General features: G+C 28.7%; 1 protein-coding gene and 1 long non-coding RNA gene across 3 annotated transcripts; one reads left to right on the top strand and one right to left on the bottom strand.

Annotated features, from left to right (window-relative positions):
* Positions 1–2,132: 2,132 nt before the first annotated feature.
* LOC114374449 lies at positions 2,133–5,158 on the top strand. The gene is made up of 3 exons (XR_003658567.1): positions 2,133–2,186; positions 2,355–2,415; positions 4,561–5,158. It is a non-coding gene; the product is annotated as an uncharacterized LOC114374449 (long non-coding RNA).
* A 2,601-nt stretch (positions 5,159–7,759) lies between these two features.
* LOC114373909 (AT-rich interactive domain-containing protein 1B-like) lies at positions 7,760–9,294 on the bottom strand. 2 transcript variants are annotated; one of them, XM_028331482.1, is made up of 2 exons: positions 8,311–9,294; positions 7,760–8,086 (listed from the first exon to the last, which is right to left on the bottom strand). In XM_028331482.1, the coding sequence occupies exons 1-2, from the start codon at positions 9,164–9,166 to the stop codon at positions 7,869–7,871; spliced, it is 1,074 nt and encodes a 357-aa protein (XP_028187283.1). In that variant the 5' UTR covers positions 9,167–9,294; the 3' UTR covers positions 7,760–7,868. The 2 variants fall into 2 exon arrangements, with proteins under 2 accessions (XP_028187283.1, XP_028187284.1); XM_028331483.1 differs by having other exon boundaries at positions 7,760–8,080; positions 8,311–9,292.
* Positions 9,295–11,981: the final 2,687 nt, after the last annotated feature.

The raw sequence follows: 11,981 nt of genomic DNA, 5'->3' as shown, positions 1-11,981 counted from the left end.
AAAATAAAGTATCCATAAGGATTTTATTTTTAAGAATGGGAATTTAAAATTATGCTTATTAGTTTAGTGGATACATGTAAAATGTAAAACATAATGTATAGTAAAATTTTAAAAATACATTAATAATAAAAATTAAATGCAAAAGATTTTTTTCAGTGTGACTAACATGTGCGTAATATCCATAGGATTAAGCATTAATTAATATTCATAGAAGAATTTGACAAACAATTTATAATGAATTTATTTTCTTAAAGTATATTTTTTATTCTCACACGACTTGAATTCTAAACTTTAATTAAGAAATTTTGGTCTAGTGTATCATGGATCAATGATAATATATTTGTGACACTTAAAATATTAGCGATTACTGAAATCTAAAAGCATTAAATAAAACATTTATTATTAGTAGCATTAAATAATAAAATTAATTACATAAAAGCATTAAATTAATAATAAAAATTAAATACAAAAGTTTTTTTTTTCAGCGTGACTAACATGTGCATAGTATCCATAGGATTAACCATTAATTAATATTCATAGAAGAATTGAACTAACAATTTATAATGGATTTCCCTTCTTAAGTACTTTTTTTATTATCACACAACTTGAATTTAAGACTTTAATTAAGAAATTTTGATCTAGTATATCATGGACCAATGATAATATGTTTGTAAATACAGGAGATTTGACACTTAAAATATTAAAGAATACTAAAATCCTATAAAAACATTAAATAAAACATTTATTATTAGTAGCATTAAATAATAAAATTAATTACATAAAATCATTAAATTTATATTGCATTCATTAAATATGATATAAATTAAATTAAATAATATAGTTAAATGCTATATTTATTAAATGTAATATTTATTATATTTTTATTAAATTTAATAAAATTAAATTATTAATTAGTTTGAGAAGTTACTTTTTTTTCGAGTATCTCGAAGATAGCTATATATGTACGACATACAATCGGACACTATTTCTCATTAGAAATTCAATCTTTAGTTTATCATGTGATAAAGAACTAATCTCTTCAATCATATCCAACCTCCATTGATTTGAAAAAGTTATAAAATCCACGTCATGGTTAAAATAAAAGGATAAGAGAAAGAGATTAGTAAATTAATGACTAGTATTTGAACTTAAAAAAAATCATTGATTTGTGAAATTATTTTGAATAGCTTTAAAGAAAATTGTAATTATAATATATTGGAACTACATTTTAAAAGAAATTCCTTTTGTTTATAACTAAAAAAAGAATTTTACTTTATATAAATAAGTTGTTTGAGTATATTTTGCAAGTTATCTAATTAATTAGCTTACAGTTTGTTTTACTAGTTTACAAGCTAGCTTGCTTAATCGAAAAGGAAATATTTAATAAAAAATTTTAAGTTTATCCCAATAAATCATATATAGTGATTTTTCAAAGTAATGTATGGAATTATAATTTATAAATTATTCTTTTTCTTGATTTTACACGTGTATATATACTACTTTAATAAAAAAATTATTTTTTATCCCATCCAATCAAATTAGGATAAATCCTCACCCTCACATCTACAATTATCTCTAATATCCTCACCCTCACATTCAAGACTAATTTTTTTTATGATAAAATTTATTTGATTCAAATTTTGTTGAATTTTTTTTAAAAAAAATTATAGGAAAATCCCAAAATCTACCAATGTCATTTAATTGTGTCTAGATACAAATCTGAGGATTTCTCTGCTCTCTATATGACACGCCCAAGTCCTACAAGATTATGAGACCAAGTTTGTTTTGAAAATCAGCTCATTTCATTTAAAATGTTATTCTAATAATTGTGGTATTTTGCCATAATTATTTTTCTTACATTTCACCATAATCACCTATATTTATTTTCTTTTCCCCTTGTTTTCTCTCTCTCTCTCTCTGGACAGACCATAATAGGCTTCTAGGAGAAACCGTTCCAATATTTCTTTTTTATAAACACATTAATGGCTAAGTTGACCGTTTTGTCTTTTACCTCTTTGCCCCCACTTTTTTTAATAACGTTAGGACAAAATGGTAAAACAAAATCACACCCCTCTCCTTGTAAATTCTATATATATGAGACTCTCCCTCACACCTTTAGCCTCTCAATTTCTCATTTTTCTGGTTAAGTGTGGTGGTATTAGAAGTTTAGAGGTGAAATCCTCTAGGTGAGTTTTTTTCTTCTTATTCCAGTATTCTCTGTCTTTTTCCATTTTCTTATCATTATTCCTTACACTCTTTTATTCTTCTTCATCTCTTGTTCTTGAATCTGACCTTAACCTATGTTTTGGTTGAAAAAATGTTGGTCATGTTGGTCTTGGCTTGAATCTACAAAGGAGTTCACAAAGGAGTGCAAAGATCAAGGCTTTCTCACTTGCTGTTGATTTGGATTGAACGGTAAGAAAATCTATTCTTTTGCATGTTGTATATATGTTTTTGTTTATGAGTGATTTTGATATTAAATTCATTGACTTAATTAATGTTTTAGTCTTTGAATTTGGGATGTTTGTTTTTTTTAGTCTCCAAAATTTAAAATTGTTTTTTCTTGATTTTTGATAAATCTTTTTAGTCTTTAGCATAATAAATTAATATTTTGTGATAATTTTTTATATTCATAAATTAATTTTTTCTTTAAATCGCTAAAATTTATATTTTAAAATTACTATAAAATATTAAAAATGATCATAAAATATCAATTTATTATGTCAGAAACTAAAAAAATAATTTATCAAAATTTAAGCTTGGTATTGTATATTGTTTTGGTATATATTTTGAGTTTTTGCTTAGAACACGTAATTGATGTTTTTACAATATCTAAAGCTACACATAATATTTTTTTTATTTTTTTTCTTTCAATGAAACTAGACACTAAGGGTTTTTGAATTTTGTCTCAAGAATCATCCTGAAAGGTTAAGAAACGAGAAAGTTATACATAGTTGAAACTGCTTTGTTTGAAAAGGTAATTGTACAGTGTTGATGTTTTTGTGTTTATGGAATTTTGGGTTTGAGTTTTTATGAAACTTTTTGAACGGTCATAAAATTGGCATTTCAAGATTTAATATGGCATACCAATTTTATTTTGTGATATCATTTACTATTTTAAATATTTTCTCAAAACTGGAGTACACTCACTGCCTGAGTTATAGAATGTTGCCTATGAATCTGTCTTGGGAGAAAAATTGCCATAGTTTTAATACTTCAAGTTTTGAAGTGTACTTTGGCAAACAAGAAAATACATTTAGTGTAGTACTCCATTGTGGTAAAAAAAAAAAGTCTTATTTTGTTTAGATATGATTTTCTACGGATTAATTTTTAAATGAATAAAGTAAATTTAAAAGATGATTTGAAAAATATACATCCTATGCTTTAAATTAAATAAGTGGTTGTTTGTGATTTGTAAAAATCGTTTACTATCGAAACTTTTATGAGAAAACTTATCTTAAATAGGATAACTTACTGTGATGTTTTCAAATACTTTTTTTATAGTTTTTTTTCTTTTATATTTTTCATGTTTTAAGAACTTGTTTACTTTAAAAAAAAATCTATATTACATATAATACTGTAGTACATGTATTATAATAAAATAAATGGATTTTCTGAATCTCTATAATTAAATTAGTATTTTTGTTTAATATAAATTTTACAAACTAAAACTAAAAGAATTAAGAAATTTTCTAGAGAACCTAAGATTTTTAATTAACTCTTTAAAATTTTAATAACCTTAACTTCAACAAGTTACCTGTAAGTAATGATTTTATTTAAAATGTTAAAGGTTTTTAAACTAATTGAAATTAAGGGTATTTAATCAATTGAAAAAAAATTATAACTTTAAATTAAATGAATTATTGCAAGAAAATAAGATTTGTTTAGATTTCTTCAAAAGCTTCAAGATGGTGAATTTATTGGTGAACTGACCATGTGAAAAATTTGTTATATGGGGAAATTGTTATTGAAATTGAGGTGATTGACATTCGTATTTGATATGGTGATAATGGCACATACACATACATGCATCTGAGCAACCATTATAAGTCGATAACTGTTACTTTGAGGAGAACCTTCGACCTTAGGGATATGTACGTACACACAGGTATTCCACACAAAACCAAGATTAACGCAAATCTTAAGCTGCGGTGAGTCATTACTCACGTATGTTTATCCCAACGATGCCACTAGTTTCATCCACTGATCAGGATCAGTATATGTGTGGTTGGTTCCTCGGTGATTATCTCCAGAGAGGATGATTGCATTCATATATTAATGCATACTTTTGGAAATTACAGTTGGATTTTCTAAATCAATTTTTTTTAATGAGCAAATGATATTCATTATGTATTAATTGAATATTATTTTCTTTAATGCTATATGTGATGGCAGTAAAATATTACCACGAATTGTTAAATTATGAATGTTGTATTTTTGATAACTTAGCCTTACATTGTTTGTTTTATGTACGAGAGTACCAGAACGTGACGTCCGTACAATCAATCTAAAAAGTTATTTTTAGCTGTTGTAATGAGTGTGCAATGATTGTTGTCGCAGGAGCAAATGGCTGAAGGTTTTATTCCGCGAGGAATCCTCTTTAGACTAGAATCTGTTCACGCAGTCCGTAATGGACATTGTTTCGAGGACCTCACTGTGAGAGGAAATAGACAGACGGGAGGTATCGTCTTCACCTATGCATCAGCTGCTACAGGTACCTCGTCATCGCCGGAGGGACAAATGATTCAAGAATTCAGACTTCCTTTTAGTTTCTTTGGGTTGGCATCACCAGACAGAGGTGGAAGAGAAATTACAGAAAAAGATATTGAGGAAGCGATTCGTACTATGCCCCGCTCCTTATATGTTCCCTAGCTAGCTCTCAGAGAATCCCCGGAGGATCTTTACATAGTAGATGTTTTGGGTGTTTAATCATCACATGATCAACCCAGGGACTAGTAGTGAGTATCTGTATTTTCTATTTTCCTTTCATATCTATTTGTATTTGTTTATGGGTACACCTCAAGTGTTACAAACTATTTTTTTTTTTAAGATACTCATTTTTTCAAAAAACAAATTAGTCAAGATTTTAAAATTAAAACAAAAACATTTGATATGTTTTATAGTGGTCTTATAGCAATATTAGTGGGTCGTTCTCGTTCCATCGTTTCAGAATGAAACGTGTTAGTAATGTTTCTTGACAGTTAAAAGAAATAAAAATAAATAACGGTAATTAACGAGGGATTATCTATCAGTAATTAGTATGTTAATTATCTAGTTACCAATAGCTAAAATACATAGTTAGTTAGCAAGGGTTAAGTTGTAAGTAATTTCGCTAATAGTTTCCGATGGAAATTCATTAAAAAAATCATTCTATTGGGAAAGAAAATTACTTTTGAATATTATTTTAATATTACATAATTCATTATTCTAATTATATTAATATATCGATATTAATTATAATCAATTTAATTATATTAATTGTTAAATAATAAGAAAATAAGTAATGTTAAATACAATACCAAAAGCATAAAAAAAATCCTAAGATAAATATATAATCCTCATTGCGTTTATCCAAAAAATGATACGTAGATTCATTCTCCTCTCTGGTGTGTTGGTGAGAATGAGGTTATATAGTAATGCTAAACTTTACAAGATCCGTTGATTTTTGTGTCATCATCACTCACATGAGCTTCACCATATGCTCGATCTCTTGCATGTGCCACTCTCTGCCTCAACTCAACAATTAATCAAGGCAACAGACTCTTGAGAGTGGCAACTCTTGCTAGCAAATCATCGGTTAGACTGAGAAAAAAATGTTAGACGCCATTCATCAATAGTTGTTGGCAAGTTCTCAAGCACGGTTAGGTAGCCCTAAGCCTTCTCAAGCACATTATATATATGACCATGGTCATGTACGAAACATAAATTGTATTAAAGGAAAATCTATTAGAATATCAACAGAAGAATAATAAACTTTTTTACTTAACTAGAATTCATTATAAACTACTTGAAACTGATAAAACATTTCTGATGGACAGATACACCAATTAAAACATATATAGCCCAGCTCTATATTATATAACTCGATCTAAGTGAGAAGAAAATCAAGACCAAGATCTTCTTTTAATGAAGTACTCAATAACACAACGTATACCCAAACCAAAATTCTTCTGCTTGAATATTAGTATATCATTTTGGAATAGTATTCATAGACCCTCAATGTACCATTAAACAACTAGGCAGGAAGAGAAAAAAAATATAGGTATTATAAGTATTATAATATAATTAGAAGAGAGTAGAGATATAGAGAGAAATTATAGATGTTTGTTAATGTTGGGTGGTAAAGAAATGAGTGTTTATATATAATTACTTTATATTATTTACGAGGTAACTAAACAAATCATAAATCAACAAACCACATAAAATGCTATAAGTTTTTCTATTATTAATCCATTGTGATGCAAGAAATAATGCTTAGAACAAATAAGGAGGAAGGACAACTTGAAAACCAAATCATTTGTAGATATAGATGGCCACACTTGTGAGGAAAAATTGCATGTGGAAAATACACGTTGAGAATATTCATAATTGGAATGACAAAATATACAAATTGCCAACTGTTGAGATAATGTATCTTACCGTGACAAATAAAAAATGCCACAAAATTAGCAATAGGCATGCAATCAACCATAAGCAGTATTGTTGCTTGATGAGACGTAGGACCATTTCAGAAGCCTTAAAATCAAGGTAAAATTGCTGAGTTTAAACTTTCAACAGTACTGACCTTTTTTTTTCAATTTATATTGCCTTCGTTCAGTGGCTGGTTCAGGGTATAGGACTAGTTACTCCTTCAAGCTTTTGTTTTGTGTGTACGGTTGTCCAACAATAATAAGAACCTTTTGTCATTTGCTTTTTTTTTTTCTCTTACATATAAGTATATAACATATAACGTTCAAAACATAGGGGCAAAGAGGGTAGTGTGGAGTTGATGTGCTCAAATTCATCCATTTCACGCCGAAAATGTGTTGTAATAATTGGGCAATGATTTTTTTTATTATTTTTGCATTTATTCTTCTAATTTTTCCTCTATGTTAATTTTATAGAGTACTCACCACTCCTTTATACTCTTATTATTAATGTTATTTTAACTTTAAAAGAACACATACACATCATTCGTGCCCAACAAAACACAGGAATAGATTCGAGAAACATGGACGAAAAAGGGGTGAAGAGGAGTGTCAGAGATATTATAATAAGTTTTAATTAAGTCTATAAAAAAAATATTCACTCATTAGAAAACCCATACATAATAAGTGAAAGAAACAAATGAAACAGATTTTTCACAAATGATCAATTGAGGTGATGGAAATGGCAAAGGTTGGAAGCTGGTGGACAAAACCAATTTGATGTTTATCATCTTAATTTATACTCTCACGTAATTATCTTCATGTAATTGGGGTTTGCAGATAGATGTATTTGGATTCTTCATTGATGAAATTTGGCACTCCAGTGATATACATCAATATATTTTAATTGATCCCAAAAGAAAGAAATGAAACAGCTGCACTAATTAACCAGCAATTATTTCATATATATATATATATATACTACACAGTACATACAGGGCTTGCAAATATAAGAAGCCAGCAGCAACCACATACATGTAAATATATATATCCCAACAACATCTTAGGGCATACTTGTTTTCAGCGGCAATATTATGTAAAACCATAAAATTAACAATAATGAAAGCAACGAATGAAACATTATTAACCTGCTGCAGCATTAATCCATTACTTAATCAACCAAAACAAATATCATTATATTATTGAAATATTTCCAACATTGTCTTTCTTCATCCCTCATAATTAATCTTCAGCTGAGGGCATCTCATTCAAGTCAAATCCCGAACCCTTTCCCTCCCCGGTACTCATGTCTTCAGCAGGCTCAGCAGCATGAGAGGATCCATCTTCCTCTATTAGTTCATTCAGATCAAACATCGGCACTCGAACAGGCAATGATGCTGAACCTTTCTCTGCAGTGTTATCCTCACCAGTACTCTTCTTTGCACTATCATCACCTGCCACTTAATAACCACATAATCAAGACACATCAAAACCATCAAAAACTTAAGCACACAGAGTCATTGTTAGGGCCTGTATGGATAAGTTTCTCCAAAAACACTTATAGAAGAAACATAATAAGAAGAAACAAATGAAACACAGGAAAAATCTTTTTTAATTTTTTCTTCTACTGTGAGTGCTTATGGTGAATCTTATTCAAACATGGCCTGGGTCAGTTAGTTGTTACCCTTGCCATCACTAGGTGGTTGATCTTGGGTTGAGGATGGGGATCCAAACACAGGAGGCTTGAAGAAACCGCGATAATCACGGTCAGGGTGTGCACGCATGTGGCCAAACGCGCCCTTCCAGGTTTGAAACTCTTTTTGGCAAAGAGGACAAGTAGGTCTCCCAGTGGGAGGGTCTCTCACTAGAGGAGTTTTTCTCTTTCTCCCCTGCACTCCCTCAGTACCCACAACCACACTCTCCATCACCGTTGAACCACCACCCACAGCCACAGCAACAGCCACAGGGCTACCACCGCTACCGTTACTGCCACCATAATCACCATCACTCAATGCCACTGACACAGTCACAGTGGCCCCACCACCACTATTGTCACCCCCACGGCCACCCACCTTAACAGCCACAGCCACAGGGACACTATCACCAATACTATCACTATGCTCATTATCATTGTCCTCATCACCACCATCACTCGCTTCCATAGCCACGGGAGGTCCACCACCAACACCGCCACCGTCACCGCCACTTCCATCACCCCCACCACCTACTTCCAGAGCCACAGCCACAGGGGTCCCATCACCAACACCACCATCACTGTCATCACGACTGCCACCAAGTTCCTCCAACACTTGCCTAACGGTTTTCATGATAAGGCTTTCACCCGGCGGATTGTTATTGTCATTGTTGGTTGGATGGGGTGTGTCATCAGAGGGAGCCTTATTGGTGGAATCATCCTCAGAAGGGTTCTGGTTCTGCATGCCTGTGGCTGAAAATGAAAACCCAAGAATGATGAAAATGGCAAGTGTGAGAAAGGAATTGAAGAGATTGTGACGATGAGAAGAGTATTTATGATGGTTCATATATATGCAATGTTTTGGATGCTGAGAACGCACCCACTTGCGAAACGATGAGACTGTGCAAATTTATGACTCTTGAGGAAGGAAGATGCTGCTGAGAATGTATGTGTCTGTATGTGCCAGTCTGCTTAAAAAGGCATTAAATTAAGGAAAATACTATTATTCATACATTTATTTTTTTTTCTTTCATCTCACTTCTATCTCATTATTTTTTCTTCTTTATTCTTCTCTTCCTTTTCTGTCACAATATCATACGACTAACTCTTAAATTAATTAAACAATGAAGGGTACTATAAATAATAATTTTAATTAATCGCCAAAATTTTATTATATTAGTTCAGTTAACAATATTAATTTTAACTAAAAGTACATACCCTCTAAGAAATCTAAAAAGTAAATACGATTAACTATTAATATTAAATACTTATTTTTAACTCTTTTTGTTATTATCATACATTCATTTATTTGTCTTTTACCTTTTTGCCCCCACTTTTTTCTTAATTAAGTTAAGACAAAATGGTAAAACAAAATCACACCCGTCTCCTAGCTTGTAAATTCTAGATGAGACTCACCCTCACACCTTTAGCCTCTCATTATTCTCATACTTTCAGTTATTTTTAGTGGATAAAAAATGAGGGTGTGGTGAGAAGAAAAGGTGCAAATAGAATAGTTCTTAATTCAAACCTAAAATTAGAAATAAAAGTAGATTGCCCGCGAAAGATTTCTAATCTAGCTTAAGCTCAGGCTTGGTCAAGCTTATTTATTAAGAAATAAATTAGTCCTAAACTTTTATAAAAACCTATTTGGTTGGACTATTTAAAAATTCTTTTAGACCAAACAAGCTGAACTATTTAAGTAAATATAAATAATGATATTTTGTGTGGTATTGTTATTATATATATTAAATTTGTTATAATGCTTTAAAATCATATTTTTATTTTTTTTCAAATATTTCGTATGTTTACATGCATAAAAAGTCAAATCTATAAACTTATTGAAAGATAAATTTATGCTTGGCTAAGTGGCATTTTTACAAAAAAAAGTTTTTAAACAAGTTATCGTGAAGGTCATATTAGGTATTAAAAATAATTGGGTAAGTCAACATTCTTTGGTTTTATATTTTATAAATGAAAATGCAATAAATGTATGAGATAAAAAATCATTTAAGTAACTGATAATAGATATTAATTATTTAATGTTTAAATAATAAAATTACATTAAATAAATAAATATAATGAATAAATAAATCAATAATATTAAATTCTAAAACATCCAAGTCAAAATCATTATTAATGACATTAAATATTTAATAAATAAATTAAATGAAAAACATTTAATTGATTAAACTATATAATTTCAAAATATTACAGTCAATACCGTTTTTAATGACCTTAATTATTTAATAATTAAATTAAATAATTAAATAAATAACATTTAATAACTATTTTGTATTAAATTTTAAAAAACTAAAGTCAATGCCATTTTTAATGGAATCATTTAAAGCTTAATTTAGTTACACATTTAACTGCAGATTAGTGTAAATATTTACTTGACACTTTTGTTTACCCTTCCAGATTCCATCAAATTAATGTATTTTTGAATTAAAGCTTATAAACTTAAGTTTGCAAAAATAATTCAAGTCTTATTTTGATAAAACTGAGTTTTTAGACAAACAAAATTTTCATGTGCAAGCATGCATACTTTTGGGACTCGATAACCAAACATGTCACTAAAATGAGTTTATTTTGCAAAATGAGTTTAGAGTTTCCCACCATCAAACCAAACACAATCTAACTTAGAAAAATCTAAGAAAAATGAGGTGGACACCACAATTAGCACCCAACTCATCCTTGATTTATCATTGTTTTAAAAATCCATACACACTTTTAAATTTCTCAATAAAATAGATTAATCAAGTTTACGAAATTTCATAATAAAAAAAGTCATTTGATGATACTTTATTGGCCCATTTTATCCTAACGTATGATGGTGAATATCTAAATTGATCTTTGAAAGTATGACACACGTTATTATATATGTAAAAATAATAAAATTTAAAATAAGTTTTTTTGTTCACTTTTGTTCATAAACATGAATACATACTGTCATTTCAGTATTTGAAATTAAATATGTTAATATTATCAATTAATTAATCATATAACTTTTTACATTTTAGACTATAGTGAATGACAATTACACTTTCAAAGTCTATAAGTGGCAGAGCCTCACAATTTCAAATTGAATCATACAACGTTAACTTATAGCTATTACTTTCAATAACTAAAGTGACAGAGTCTCAGGCTTTCAAATTTCACGCAAATGATTTTTAAACAATAAGTGATAGCTATTATTGTTTGATTACATAATAAGAAAATAATTTATATATTGAAAGTATAAAGAATTTTTATATTGTTATTCAATTTTAAATTCTTATATATAATAAACTTATTGATTTTTATTTCATAAAAAAAACTTGTTGATTTTTATAAAAATAGTTTAATAGTTATACATTTTATATTATTATTTAATTGTAAAATTTATTTATTATAAAAATAAACAAATTTATCATATATGATGAATTATAATTAAATGATTATCAAAAATTATTTTATACTAAACTAATTTTTCTTATAAAAGTTACATTAAAAGTCATTATACTTGCAAAATTTTCTAATGAGTTAATAGTATAAAAGTTATTTACTCTATTAGTGTATAAAAGTTCAAGTCTTAACTTATACAAAACTAGCAAACTACCACGATGCATGCAAGCATATTATGTTTTAATCAAATTTAAACTTTTTTTTATAAAAATTTAAAG

The sequence above is a fragment of the Glycine soja genome, chromosome 11, assembly GCF_004193775.1.
Source record: "Glycine soja cultivar W05 chromosome 11, ASM419377v2, whole genome shotgun sequence".
Taxonomy (NCBI): domain Eukaryota; kingdom Viridiplantae; phylum Streptophyta; class Magnoliopsida; order Fabales; family Fabaceae; genus Glycine; species Glycine soja.
This window is presented reverse-complemented; position numbering and strand designations above follow the sequence as displayed.

Coding starts and splice junctions, on each gene's coding strand:
- LOC114373909 (XM_028331482.1), bottom strand. CDS start 9,166: ATGAACCATCATAAATACTCTTCTCATCGTCACAATCTCTTCAATTCC. Junction 8,087..8,310: donor ACCACCTAGTGATGGCAAGG/GTAACAACTAAC, acceptor GTGGTTATTAAG/TGGCAGGTGATGATAGTGCA.